The sequence below is a fragment of the Lampetra planeri genome, chromosome 1 (genome assembly GCF_965212315.1).
Source record: "Lampetra planeri chromosome 1, kcLamPlan1.2.h2, whole genome shotgun sequence".
NCBI classification, from domain to species: domain Eukaryota; kingdom Metazoa; phylum Chordata; class Hyperoartia; order Petromyzontiformes; family Petromyzontidae; genus Lampetra; species Lampetra planeri.
Window position 1 is genome coordinate 19,417,348 of NC_136107.1, and position 15,690 is coordinate 19,433,037.

The 15,690-nt window shown below is 50.9% G+C and overlaps 1 protein-coding gene across 1 annotated transcript in view; it reads left to right on the forward strand.

Annotated features, from left to right (window-relative positions):
• Positions 1–13,348, forward strand: part of LOC144723459 (uncharacterized) — a 29,362-nt gene extending 16,014 nt beyond the window's left edge. Inside the window, exon 4 of the mRNA XM_078602236.1 lies at positions 9,586–13,348. Within this exon, the coding sequence (XP_078458362.1) occupies positions 9,586–10,518 (933 nt within the window). The 3' untranslated portion in view covers positions 10,519–13,348. The remainder of the gene's footprint in view (positions 1–9,585) is intronic.
• The last annotated feature ends 2,342 nt before the right edge of the window (positions 13,349–15,690 follow it).

Sequence of the window (15,690 nt, forward strand, 5' to 3'; positions counted from 1 at the left end):
GAGAGAAAGACAACCCTTGTACGAGTCCTACATAGGTAAGAAAGGGGGGGAAGAGCAAGGGGGGGGGGGGGAGAGAGAACGGTACTTTCTACAAACAAAATCAAGGTACCCCCATGGGTTCCCCCTTATCACCAGTGATAGCGAATGTGTTCATGGATAAATTTGAAACAGATGCCATCCAGACATCCACCCTATACGTCCTTTCTTGTGGAAAAGATATATAGATGACACTTTCGTCATTTGGCCACATGGCCTGCCAGCATTGAACAAATTTCTCAACCACATCAATTACATACACTCATCCATCAAATTCACCATGGAAGTGGAGAAGGATGGTAAGCTACCATTCCTGGATGTTTTGTTTGAGAAGAGACCTGACGGCTCGTTGGGACACTGTCTACAGGAAAGCCACCCACACAGATTCCTATCTGAAACCTGATTCCCACCACCATCCGGCACAGAATAATTCCCTCATCAAAACACTACACCATAGGGCCCACTGCATTTCCGACCAATACCACCTAGCCAGTGAACTGGAACACGTACACCAGGCCTTCAAGATGAATGGGTACTCGGACCACATTATTTGCCAAGCTGTTTCTCCAACCATGGAGAAACAATGCCCTGAGAAGCCGATCAAAACCATCATGTTACCATACATAGCAGGTGTTACCAAAAATATTTCCAAAACCTTAAACAAACACAAGATCCAGGTCCGATCCAATACAGTACACAAATCCGTGATCTAATCTCATCTGTGAAGGATGTCATTCCTGACATGCAATAACTGAGTTGTACCTGCGGTAGCAGTTACATTGGGGAAACGAAACGACATGTCTCGGACCGTGTTCGCGAACACAAGGCAGATCTGAATCACAGCAGAACCAATACCTCTGCCATGGCTGACCATTGTTATAATGCTGTGGGCTCGCATGATATTGGTTTTTTTCCGAGACCAAGGTACTCTGCAAACCTTCGGGCTACTATCAAAGGTTTGTTCATGAAGCCATCCAGATATATAAACATAGACATAACTTCAACCGAGAAGATGGATACAAATTGAGCAATCATTGGAAGGATGTAATTAACCAGGTGAAACCTGAACTGTTTATGGTTGTTCCATCATATCTGCCGGGTACTAGTCTATTTTTCCGAGTTAATTTCCCCCCGCATCCCCAGCATTCCCAGCCTCCCACTTCCAGCCCTGCCTACTTCCTCCCCCAGCTTCACGTCCTCTCTCCCCCTAGCGCTCACGCAGCGCCCCCCATCCCTCTACCCCCCCCCCCCCCCCCGTCTCTCTCCCCCCTTGCTCCTCACCCCCCTTTCTTACCTATATAACCTCTTGCCACAGCAGTTCTCTCACCCACTGCATTGGCATTGTTGCTGCATTGGCATTGCTGCTACATTGGCATTGTTGCTGCATTGGCATTGTTGCTGCATTGGCATTGTTGCTGCATTGGCATTGTCGCTGTATTGGCACTCGTGCACCGCCCATGCTCCTGGTGCTGTTGATACACTTGGGCTACGCCCATCCCCATACCTTTATAAACAGTTTGCCTTAAGAGGCCCACTCCTTTGCCTGATGACGACCGCTTGTGTTACGATCGAAACGTCGTGATTTGTTTTATTTAATTTTATTTCTAACTACGTGACTTTACCGAAAGAACCAAAGAGTACCAAACAGAAATTTTTGCAAGGATTCATGTCTGCATTAACCACAAATACTTGCGGTGAACATGTAAACAAAAACATGCCCTGGTAATATATGCATTGTGTTTGAAACTGATTAGTCTACACCAGAGACAGCAGTCTTCTTTAGGGCCTAGTCTCAATCAGTGTTAGACGAGAGAACGCCAAAAGGCGAACAGCACAAAGACAATGCCACTATCAGGGCATTTATATCTCGGGGTGAGCAGCTGCAACATGGAACATTTCTTACCAGTGTAGTGCGCGAATTAGATGCAGACTTGTACTTGGAGGCAACACTTTTATTTAACACAACGGGTAACTCTAACAGGATAATAACATACAGTGGTGACCACCACGGTTAACTACACTAATACTCGCAGACTATTTTATTACCGGACCCGGACAGCCAACGGGCTGCCTGGTCCGCACGTGGAGACCGAGGACTGAGGATCGAGGACAGTGACTTAATTCCCAGGGCTCAACCCCGGTCCCTCTCGGGACCCCGATTATATCTCCTCTGGCCTGGCCTCCCTTCCAGAACCCTCATGGGGACTCTGGATCCCCATCACGTGACCCTCTCACCCCTGACTGGGGCCCCCCTGCCCCCTCTCGTACGGTCACGTGTCCCCCCGGGTCCACCTCGTGGTCACGTCCTGGAGCGATCCCCTCCACAGCGACACCCTTGCTCCACCCTTACAGTACCACCCCACACACCGCACTGTCACTGCACCATGGTGGCCCCCTTGAGGCCACCACACCAGTATCAAAGTATAAGAATAGGTTTGACCCCTTCTGGCCATAAAACAGGTGTTAAGCTGTTCAATGGCCATACATAAACCGTTTGCAAGGAATCATATCTGCATTAACAACACGTACTTGTGGTAAACATATGTCGTGGGTATTGTGAGCGTTACACGCGGTTACCACTACTTACCTGGTGTAGCATCAGCCATGAGTCAACAGCAAGTAGGGCCTGTATTAAGTAACGCCGTTAGGCCAGGGAACCCAGAGGGGGGTTGGGAACCGGAGGCATACACCCCAGGCCCCCAGTGGGGGCTGGGGGATTACACAATAGTTCAGGTCTCTCCAGAAGGTTCCAGAGAGTAGGCGTGGCCAGGGGTGGAGTGACCCTGGGAGCTGTATATAAGGCGGACCCCTCAACGGGTTTGCCAGTCATCATTGAGCTGAAGACTGAAGAGCCAGCTTAGACTAGGACCCTGGGAACCCCTGGACCCGAAGTCCTTCTAAGGGCGGGACTGAGTGTGCCAGTGGCCGGGACCCGAGGACCTTGGCTGGGTCGGGTCAGCTAGCCTCCCCTAGGTCCTCCTAGCCGGAGCGTTGATATATAGAGGAAGTGGTCCCAGTGATTAGGACACACGAGCCGAGAGGCTATACCTCCCCAGGGTATCGGGTGGAAGGGGCCGATACCCCTTTGTGTCAGGGACCTTGTGTTACCATTATAGTTGTTACTAACTTTACTACCCGGCTTCGCCCGGGACTTGGATTCACCATGCCCGGCCGCCTTTGTCTCCCCAGTGGCGATGTTCACACACCACACCAGTTAATTGTTTGAGGCCGAGTCGACCTAGGGGAGGCCCAGGACCAGTTCAAATAATCGTCACCGGTGGTGGCCATGACCGGGAATCGAACTCGGGTCACCGGGTTCGTAGCGCAGCGCGTTAACTACTACACTACCGCTCCCCCCCACACACAAACACACGCGCGTCCATAGGTACACATTCACGCGCTTGCTGCAGACACACAACTTTCAGGGTGCGTACGGCAGTAAACGACTGAAATAATAAAGCAATGCTGCGCGAAGAACGCCTTGGACCTGCAACACATGTGTATGGCACTTTACTCGCGGAAGGTTGGGGGGAATGCGTGACATGAGCAGGCACACTGCGTAACGCTTCCGCATGCGCGGGTGACATGACAGATGTGACGTCACAGCTCACTTGCCGTGCAAAATATATCCATTATTGCGCCCCCCCCCCCCAAATAAAATACAAAAGTCTATTTTTAGAATTTTAGCATGGTGTAGTCTGGAAAGTACCCACATGGCAAATTGCAAGTTTGTTGCATGTCAAGAAGTAAGCTAAATATTTTAACAGACACACATTCACAAATTTCCCTTTTATATATATAGATTAAATAAATAAACGTGTTGTCTCCAGAGGCAACACTACACATACAAACGAAAACATGCTCTTTTAACACGTTCCTTCGGAGTGGGCAGGTAGGAACTTGGTTGGACAGCGCATTCGTCCACAACAGAAAGCTCGCGGTCACGTGACACACTTCAACCAATCCGGGAGCGTACATGTTTGGGAGGGGCTATGCACGACAGACAAATAATCCCTGGTGGGCAGTGTGGAACTGTTGTTCCTACCTGTAATAGACACATTGTTTACACCAAAGGGTTCTGTTTGGGGTTTGAACATCTTAACACATGTTTTATTGCAGAAAGGGTCTCTGTGGGACAAGGCGCATCATGACTGTCCCCGCGGGACAAGGCGCATCGTGACTGTCTCCGTGAGACAAGGCGCATCATGACTGTCTCTGTGGGACACGGCGCACTGTGCAGCGGGTGGTGCGCGCCGGTGCGCAACTGGGACACATCTTTTTCCTGAAACGCGATCGTAATATTACCACACGAAGGTACTTTGTTCGAATCAGGCTGTGGGTTACATGCACATGTAGGTATCATGTTTTATTTTTGTTGTCGTCACAGAATGGAGCAACGGCTCCTTTTTTTGCCACCGAAAGACGCCAACGGACCTGTATGCGACAAATTAACTTTGACCTATGCCAAAGGTTTTGTCAATCCCACACCTCCGATGAGCACGGTTGGCTACGTACGGTGCGAAAGAAGTTCGACATACATACGTAAACCCTTTCCGGCTGTGCTCTGGAGATGGATGGGCAGGGTGCATGAAGACGAGCTGTGTTCACGGTTAAAGAGCGCTCCATTCGTGGCTGCACGCTGCGCGCCACAATTCTAACTCGTTTCTTTAAAACTACTTGTTGTTGTATTTACATAAGTTCAACATACATACATCCCGAGATCGCCGATTCTGATGGCACCAATGTTCTTTTTTCCGCAGCTCATAACATTGACCACCACAGCGAGTTAGCGGACTGCAATGCGAACACGGCCACCTGAGTTTGAGTCCCAGCCACGGCTACCGTCAACGGCGAGGGATAATATTTGAACCGATCCTGTATGGACCATCCCAGCCTTCACCAACCTGCACTGACCAGTGTGAATTATGGTCAAACCACGGCCGACAAGGTGTGGAGAAGCCATCATCCATCGTGAACGAGCCGTATGATATGAACCACCCCCCCCATCCCCTCCTTCCCGTCCCTTCGAATCCCTTATTTTAGTTCCTCTTTCCTTATCTTCTCCTCCTCCTTTAAAACTAAAATCCATGCTCCTGTCCGCCGCCCTCACATAGGTGGGGCTGCGAGTCCAAATATTTCCTCTCAGTGTCCGCGGAGTTTCTGTGCTCCCTCCTTTGTTTGCGATCTGTGCTCTGTACTGGACTCATGAGGAACTATTAACAAAAACCTCACCACAGCTGCAACCCACGTGGCAATGGCTGGTCTGGCAGGAACTATCACCAAGAGTCGAACCCAGGTTCTTTGAGATGACCAGACACTGCATAAAGTCCAACACCCACTGTTCTCTCCGGATCTTGCACTCCCCCTCAAAACAAAGCCAACCCCCCCGTGGAAGTAGCCAAACACCACCTTCTGAAAAACAGTCTTGAGACTCAATGAGGGTCTTCTGAGTTAGTAAAGGCCTAAAGGGCATTACTTTTCTCGATTTAAAACTAATTTCTTTGAAATAGATTTTTGTGTTTAGTTTGTTGTCCTTCACCCGCACCTCCGATTCGCACAGTTGGCTATTTATCGTGCGAAAAAAGTTCAACATACGTACATACATTACTCTTAAATACGTATGAGGGAATTAAATATATCTTTTTAAAGACAAATGCACCGTGAGACTCTTTATCAGGAAGGATACTGCAAAGGGTTTTTTTTTTATTCTAAGATGTTTTCAGCGAGTTAATGACGAGTTGTTTATTATACAAGTGGGAGAAGACTGGAGCACCCAGAGGAAACCCACGCACGCGAGGGGGCAACTCTCTATCCCCGTATGGATGGAAAGAGATGGCGATAGTTCACCGCCTTCTCATGGCGAGCCAGGTCGTGGCACCTCCTCGACGTCCACAGGAAGGGAGTTTCACAGCCCATCTGTGCGGTGATCCACAAACCCTTACTCTGCTGCCTCCGCAGTGGCTGGATTGCAGACAGCAACGTGCAGCGTAGCCACCACCGTCCCACAGCGATGTTCTCTCGGCTTTCCTGCAAAAATAATTGCCATTCTTTTATATAATAGTCATGATCATGTAATAATTTGTATCATCGTGTTATATTTAGCATTGTCATATCAATAGAAGTAGAATAAAATTGAATACAATTGGCACGATGAATATGGGGGATATGATTACGTAACTGGCATTTCTAAATTACGTTATAATGTGAATTCTTATTGGCATACCAATCTCACTTATTTGGCTTATACAGAAAAACTATATATAATAGCCGATGTTTTGTGAAATGGCCCTTATTTATTAGCACATTTCTATGTATAGTGTACTAATTCAGAGACACTAGTAGGAGGCAATCTCTCTTGTTTATTCCGGACTTCACAGCCATAGGGGATAACTATAAACCGGGTCAGGACAGCCAACACGCTTCCAGACCCACAGCTTGAAGAGGCGAAGACCACGATGACGGCAGCACGACGAGTTCCACTCCAGATGGCAGCAGCCCCGACTGTGAGTCGGAGCTCGCCTTTTATCTTCCCCAGCATGGCCAGGCTGCCTCACCCGCGGGTCCAACTGGTAGAACAGGCTGCTACCCCCAAACCCATTGTCTACCAATCTCCCAGCGCCACGCGCTACAGTGACTCATTCAATGTCACTACACATGTGTTAGACGCCACAGTGCTGTCATTTACACCGCGTTGAGTAACTTTTGTTATTGTTAATTCTACTTTGTGCATCACGGCCAAAGCAGCAGCTGCATCGCCAAAGAATCTATTCGCCTGTTCTGCGACGCGTGCTCGAGACGCGTGCGCGCACACGCACACAAAAAGAATCCATGCAATGCGCGCTCCAGTGTTGAATAATACAACAATAATATCGTCATATATAGACCGCATGAAGTTTATCTGCGACACAGGCAGTATATCAGTCAGTAGTGACCTTGCTTGCGCGAGATTTGAAATAATGCCTGCAAGACTCCTTTTGCCCTTCTCCATTCAGACACGTATAAAAACCACGCTCGCGCGCATGTACACACACGCACAACGATACAGATCGCCCGTGTAGCCTACGCAGACTGTTGGGACCAACGCGCCTTGCGTTAGTGAGCGCCAATGAATCTGGGAAGGTCGGCACAGCGCACGAGGCGTTGATGAGGCCAGAAACATGCCCGATGTTAACATACCCCCACCATGTACTCATTTATGAGCTGAGTAGACATAGGAGAGGACCAGGGCCGGTTCAGATAATCGTCACTGGTTTTGGTCATGAGCAGAAATAGAACTCGGTTCGCCGGGTTCGTAGCGCAGCGCGCTAACCGCTACACTGTCGCTCCAAAGACAAAGATCCCCCGTATAACCTTAACAGACCTATGACTGCCGGCACGGCACACGAGGGAGTGGGGTGGCCAACACACACACGCTCTCAGCCATACACATGTTCACGCTCTCACACACAAAACCCATCTCCCTCCGGTCCGGCGGCGCGAGCGTGGCTGCCCGCCCGGAATGCACCGCAGCCGCTCCAATTTGTCACAGGGCGAGAGAGAGCGGCCAATTAATTTTGAAGACGCGCTAAGGAGGAGTGAGAGGGAAGGAGAGCGATATTTGGGGGGGGGGGGTGGGGGAGTGGCACGTGTGTAGTAGCAGCAGGGGGAGGTTGTGATAGTAAGATCCTTTCAGAGACAGCTGGGAGGAGACACTGAACTTTACGATGCTATATAAGCAAGGAGCTCAGTGCTGGATACGCGTGTCGCGCGAACGAGCTGCCTCCTGACTTATTCACCGCAGCGAACGGGCGAGACAATCGCCCCCGGAGAAAGGTAGAATTAGAGAATAGGGAAGGAGCAGGAGGAGTGGGTGGGGTGGAGTGGTGGTGAGGTGGTTCGGGGACGGCACGAGGAGACAGGGAGGGACCCCTATACACCCACCCGAGCTCCCGGGTAGCTGCCGGGGTTCGTGACCTCGGCCACGTGTGACGCTGGTCCGGAGGAAGCAGCTCAAGGACCATGGGCGCGTGGAGTCAACGTCTCTGGGGTTTCAGCGTGCTGCCCTTTCTGCTGCCCTTCTTTATACTGCTGCTGCTGTCCGTGAGTGGCCGAAAGGCGCTGACCCCTTGTGATAGACCACGAACTACACCCCATCCCTAACCGTCGCTCGCGATCATAATGCGTGAGGGAGCGAACACCCAACGCCGATGCCCGAGAGAGTTCGGTGCGTGCGAGTTTCATAACGAGAGCCAAGGAAAAAGCCGAGGCTGCACAGCCCCCCTCCTCTAAAGCCCCCCTCTACGTGAATCTGGCTCTGGGTGAGTCGAGATGAAGAGGGTGGGTCAGGCGCTGCTAGAAGGTGCCATCCTCGGGGTGATGGATGGGAGTGCAGGTCAGGGTCTACGCGAATCATCTCTGGGTTTTTTTGGGGTGATCCCGCGGCACGAAGTGCGGCGAGTGGCGAGGCCGGACACGCAGAGAGCGTGGCACCTCGCGTTCACTTCGATTCGCGTTAACGCGCGATGTTACCCAAAGCGCTTGGTGCCCCCCTCCCCCTCGCGGAATTAGAGATTGCTGGTCTTAATGGTATCTCAGCTCGTTAAGCAGGTCTTCTCTATCGTTCTATATCTATAATATATACGCAATGTCACGCAGGGACATGCATGGGGCACCGCGGTGGCGAGATGTTAACTACCTCGTCTGGTATACAAGAGGTCGTGGGCTCCTTCCCAGTCCTGACGCCTGCTGCTCTATATTTGGAGTTTGCATGTTCTCCCCGTGGATTTTTCTCCGGCTCCTCCGGGTTTTCCCTCCACATTTAGAAACACGCGTTTCGAGTATTTTGCTGCTATGAATGTCCACGTAATAATAAGCCACTTCATTGAGCTATCATTCGTGGCCAGGTCGCTTCTGAAAAAGAGCTACATCGCTCAGTGGGCCTTATGTGATCAAATAAAAATTGCATATAGCATAGAGGTTTCAGTTTGGTGTTTTAACATCTTAACATCTGTTTTATTGCCAGAAAGGGTCAAACTTATTCTTATAATCTTGTCATATCTAGAATTCATGATCATGTCTATTATGTTATTTGGTGATGATGAATGGTGATGAATGACTGATATTAATGAGTTGTGTCATGATGGTAATGGCGTTGCTGTATCCACACAGACAGGAATCTTCGTGAGTTGGAGTCCAGAGTCCCTGGGTTCCCGAGACCCTCCCTGGCCCCCCCAGTCCAGCGGGGACCAGCCTCTGGGTCCTGCCTTGCGAGGGGAACACGGGAACTCAAGCGGCTCCTGCGGGAGTCGGGCGCCCTTGTTACTGCCATCATCAGCAGCAGCAGCAGGAGTAACAGAATCATCATCATCATCATCATCGGTAACATCAGCAGCACGAACTGTAGAAGAATATGGACCATCACGACCAGTATCATCTTATGATGATTTATCATCAGCAACAACACTATCAGCAACACGAGGTGAATCAATATCGCCACCGCCACCGACATCGTTATCACGGGGTCACGAATTCTCCTCGATCGCGGAACTCTCCCCGTCGCGGCCGCGGCAGCGCCGAGCGGTGTACGCGCGCGGGCACGGCCAGGCGACCGCTTACGGGACGGGTCCGAGCCCGGGCAGGTGGCACCGCAAGCCGCTCGGCTGGGGCGACTTCAGCGCCAGCGTTCGCACGGCGCGCCTCCAGCTGCTCGTCACGGCGAAGATGGTGGACCAAGGGAACGGCTTGTTGAGCGTGCACTTTTGGCACAACGCGACGGGGCGAGAAGGCAACCTGTCCATCAGCCTCGGGCCGCACGCGACACCGCTGCGCTTCTCAACGCGAGGACCCCTCGCCAGCCAGCAGCCGCGGTTCCAGCAGCAGCAGCAGCAGCACCGACAACATCACCACCAGCAGCAGCATCGTCAACATCAGCACGGGCAGCAGCAGCACCATCAGTACCAGCACCAGCAGCAGCCGCGGCACCAGCAGCAGTGGAATGAGAACTACCAGCGACATCACGAAGATGAACAGCACCCGAAACAGCAGCAGCATCAGCACGACCAGAACAATCAGCAGCAGCAGTGGAATGAGAAACAACTGCAACTGAAGCAGGATGAGCAGCACGATCAACATAAGCAGCAGGAGCAGCAGCCGCAACAGGCTGAGTCGAAGGAGTCCCAGGACACCGGAACTTTCCGTTGCCGCGTCGAGTACGAGAGAGTGGATCGAGCGCTCAAAAGAGCACCGTGCGCCGAGCCGCGCATCGCAGTCTCGCCCGCCGGTTCGAGTCCCAGCCCTGGTGGTCCAGGTCACGGTCCGCCAGGTGTGGGTTCGACCACGGGCGGATCGTGCTACCGCGAGCAGGTTCAGAGCCACGTCTGGTGGATCTGCTCCAAGCCGATCAGCGCCTTCTGCATCTTCATCGCATTCCAGGACGAGGACTACCGCCTGGCGCAGAAAGTGTGCCCGGACCTCCATGCCTCTCGTAACCCCCCCAGCGGGTGAAGGACGCGGGGCGGGTGGTGGATACGGAGGGGGATGGTGGACGAGCACCAAGGGCGAGCACACCTCCTGGAAACAACAAGCACACTGTCAACAATCACAACCACCACCGTCAGTGGCGTCCATCATACACGCATCTCGCTGAGACCACATATAGCACTCTATAAGGATTGTCCAGATGTCCCGTGACTTTCATTTAATGCCCTAAAACAATTTTTGAAGTAAGGTCTATTTAAAATGTAAATGAATATGCTAAGGAAAAAAATGTTACGGGTCAATTAATTTGGGGTCACGAGACATCTGAACCACCACCTGATTTAAACGGGACCATCGAACACACGTAGGCAGGCACTTTTGTGGAACTCCTCCGGCATGAGATACCGCAGAACTTCTTCGGAGAGCTCTGCAAGTAACGTTTTTATTTATTATCAAACACACCAGGGACCATGCCCCGTGTACAAGTTCATGGCATGGCAGTCCAATCGATATTTCAAATTATGCGAAGCTTATATTTCAACCTGCCGTCATCGTTGTGACCGATTCTGAGACCATCAACTCGCTACGCTTGAGAAAGCACCCGTGTTCGAATCCGCGAACTTAGCCGTGACGGCTCAGTGCGTTGTTTCGTATCCATGCGTGGTGCACATTGCAAGCGCAGCATTTTACGTCTATGTAAACTCCCTCTATACCCGTCTCAGATTTACTGAGTCTCGAGACCCCCTTCTCGCGAGGGTCCTGCTTGGAATGTTGGGAGATCGGCGGCACGGCTGTTGAGTCTACAGGAGGTGCAACTGCATCAGGGGTGAGCAGCTACAATATGCCAGTATCAAAGTGTAAGAATAGGTTTTACCCTTTCTGGCAATAAAACAGGTGTTAAGATGTTCAAACACTAAACAGAAACCTTTTGTAATGAGTCATGTATGCATTAACCACAAAGACAATGCATATATATATTGCTGTTCGCCTTTTGGCGTTCTCTGGTCTAACATTGATTGAGATGAGGCCTTAAAGAAGGCTGCTCTCTCTGGTGTGAACCAATCAGTTTCAAAGACAATGCATTTATTACCAGAGCATGTTTTTGTTTGCATGTTCACAAGCAATGGCGGAGCCAGGATTTTCAGGTAGTGGGGCAACCCCTCCAGCAATGAAAAATGATAAGAGTTGTTCGTAAGTAAGGACTTGTCCCTTGCTTTTAATTCGACGCGTGTGCGGCGATGGCGCAGCCATCGATCGAGGGTCGAATTCGAGCCGTGTGTGATCGGCATTGCGCTCGCTGAAGGTGTTTGCCTTCAGGGAAGTCGTGTACTGTGTACGCAACTGCGCACAATTCTGAGTCACTTATAACTGCTTTGCCGTTACTTATTGCCAATTATGGACTCAGACTATTGTCCTATCATCTCATAAAGTCCGTGGCACGTAATAATATGCTACACAGTGGCAGTGGGGGTCGCAAAATGCCGATTTATTATTAATAAACCCCAATGATCCGATCGAAATGAGGGATTTCGATCGGATCATTGGGGGGGCACGTGCCACCCAATCCCCCGCCAGTGTTCACAAGTATGTGTGGCTAATGCAGACATGATTCCTCGCAAAGGTTTCTGTTTGGTGTTTGAAGATCTTAACACCTGTTTTATTGTGTCAGAAAGCGTAAAACCTATTCTTATACTTTGATACTGGCAAGAAAGGTTCCATGTTGGAGGAGACAGTCACTCGCAGGCTTTGCACCAAGGGTCTAGGCGCAGCGCTCTAAAGACTGAGAGAATTGGACAGGGGAGGGCCCCCTTGAATTTCTGGTACCAGGGCCCATGCCAAGCACATTCCACTTTTAAGAGTATTCGGATATTTTCTCTGTGACTTTCTTAGTGTGAGGAAAAAACGGGGCTGTCTGGAGAAATCCCAGACATGCGACGGAGAAAACTCAAATCCAGCTATAACGAATGACCTTTGTCCATCCTATTTGCTGTCCTGATATAAATTATACGGAGCTTGAGATGTGGGAGTAATTATCTCTGATAGTCGACATAGGGGCTGTATAATAATAGCTTTGAAAATATATGTTTTCGTGATTTTTCAATATATACAACACACCTGCAGTATGCGTGTTTGCCACAGTTGTGTGTGTATGTACGGCTGTGTGTGTAGGTGTATAGTGGGGAGCGGTAGTAATGTGGTGGTTAGCGCTGCGCTACGAACCAGGTGGCCCGAGTTCGATTCCCGCTCACGGCCAACACCAGTGACGATTATCTGAAGGGGTCCTGGGCCTCCCCTAGATCGACTCGGCCTCAAATGAGTACCTGGTGTCTTGTGTAAAGATCGCCACTAGGGAGACAAAGGCGGCCGGGCGTGGTGTTGGCCACCCACCCTCTCATGTGCCGTGCCGGACTTCAAAGGTGCTTGCAAACAGCACTTGCCCCAACAGTATGTGCAGGCTATATGGGGGATCTTTGTTTCTATGTAACAGCTTTGGTTTGGAAGCAGAGGTTTCACTTCGAATCAGACCCTGCTGATGAGATAATGAACATCGAAGAGGAAGATGTGATGTGTTCAAACGACTTTTGGTTTTCACTTGGAGGGACAGATATGTGAAGGCGTTTTGTTGGCAAAGTTTTGCTTTTACTTAAATTATGATGTCTGTGTCATGTGCGATATGACGTGTCGCCGTCTGGTGGACACAAACTGTAACAAGAAGTACTCCAATACGCTTTTGTGTGCGCCTCTATCTCTGTTAGAACCATCATTAAACCCATTCCTGCGGAGGGAGCTGGTAGGAATGTTGGGTTGCTCGGTCAATGGCCAGGGTCAACGGCGGCGTGGTGTATTCCGCAAATATGGCCGACTGTGAGGGCGGGCACAAGCCGGCGTGAGTAGGTTAAACGTTGAGTTTTATAAGGGCACCACGGGGTGACCAGCCCCTCCCCACCCAGCCCCACTCCTCCCACCCCCCACCCAGCCCCACCCTCCCCACCCAGCCCCTCCCCACCCTCCCCTCCCCACCCAGCCCCTCCCCACCCTCCCCTCCCCACCCAGCCCGACCCCTCCCATTTTTGGATGCACGACGGACGGACACAATAATCCCATGTGGGCTGGTGGAACCAAGTGGTTCCTACCAGTGAAGTATTGGAAATGACGGCAGGAAACTCCTTGACGGGTAACACACTTCTTTTATTAAATCTTCGCTTATCTCGATACAACGTGTAGTCTCTATTCTTCCGCGTACGGTCACCAGACACCGGTACAACTCGTAACCTCTATTCTTCTTATAACACACCGTACTGAACTCGTGTAGACTCCAGGCCTCTGGCTACACACGCCTCACTCGTCTCGTGTAGACTCGCCTCGTGTAGACCCTATGCCTCTGGCTACACACACATCACTCGTCTCGTGCAGACTCTTCTCGTGTAGACCCTATGCCTCTGGCTACACACACATCACTCGTCTCGTGTAGACTCGTCTCGTGTAGACTCTTCTTGTGTAGACTCGTCTCGTGTAGACCTTACGCCTCTGGCACCACCCATATCACTCGTCTCGTGTAGACTCTAGGCCCCGGCTACACACTCGGCATGCTGACACTGCATGCTCACCCTACACTCCGCCTCTGGGTTACACAGAGTCCCGGTCCTCGCAGGACAGCGGGACTAGGTACCGCAGGGCCCTGGCTCTTCCTACCGTCTTCAGTCTTCGCTGGTTACACTCCCCCCGTGCGCCTGTGCGCATCCCCTTATATAGTCGTTCCTCCCGGGAGACGGAGCGGATGCGGACCTCGATGCGAGCATCGCTTGTTAGTGAACCAATCACAACGCGCTATCTCTACGATCCTCTTTCCCCAACGCGTGTTTCCACTCACCAACCAATCACGCCGCGCTGCCACTCGATCACTCCCACACCAGCACGTCACCGGCACCCAGCCAATCAACACCACACAACCCACGATCCCGCGCTGACCCCTGATCCCTCACCGTCAGCGCGCGTCACCACACACACATCCAATCACAACGCGCTGGCACCTGATCGCTACCCCAGCGCGTATCACCACTACACCAGTATTAATAGGCCTTAAGAGTTGATGCGTTGTACTATACACAGATAGACACAAGGATACGCACACGGAGACAAGAAGACAGAGATAGACGCGGGGAGTCAGAGAGGGCGCCACGGTGGCGAGATGTTAACTACCTTGCCTGGTATGCAGGAGGTTGTGGATTTGATCCCAACCCTGACGCCTGCTGTATGTTTGGAGTTTGCATGCTCTCTCTCCCCGTGGTCGCGTGGATTTTTCTCCGGGTCCTCCGGTTTTCCCCTCCATTTATAATCATGCGTTTAGAGTATTTTGCTGCTATAGATTTACACATAGCCCATTGCTATGAGCTATCATTTGTGGCCAGATCGCTTCTGTAAAACAGCTGTACAACTCAGTGGGCCTTACCTGGTAAAATAAATCGTTAAATAGTAAAAGTAAAAATAGATATAGGGACATAATAGCCGTTATCTTTCCCGCACCTCCGATTCGCACGGTTAGCTAATTACGGTGCGAAAGAAGTTACGCCGATGTAAACTCTCGAACCCATGTCAGATTTACCGAGCCTCAAGACCTCTGCTTGGGATGTTGAGAGATCAGCGGGCATTCGCCACGAAGTGGAGAGGACGTGACCACATCGCATCCGCAACAGACGGAACATACTCTTTGGTTCTTTCGGTAAAGTCACGTAGGTATAAAATAAAATAAATCACGACGTTTCGGGCGCAACACAAGCGTCCATCATCAGGTTTCCCACCTGTTTTCCACCATGTTTTTGTTTTTTGTTTTGTTGCGGTTGCACCCGATTCAAGAGCCGAATGGCTCACAGGGCTATACCAAATAAATGAAACTGGAACTGAGACCTGGTGATGGACGCTTGTGTTGCGCCTGAAACGTCGTGATTTATTTTATTTTATACCTACGTGACTTTACCGAAAGAACCAAAGAGTATTTGGCTGCTATACATTTACACATAGGGAGACATAAATAGAGACGCAGTCACGAAAGCTTCAAATCTAGATGGATCATCAGCCAGCCCACTCACACGGGGGGCGACTTCCTCCAACATCTGAGGCACGGCAGCCCGAGCATGGTTCATCCCCACCTTGCCCCATGATGTTTTCTGGGCTGAGGGATTTTCCCTCCTACCAAGACAT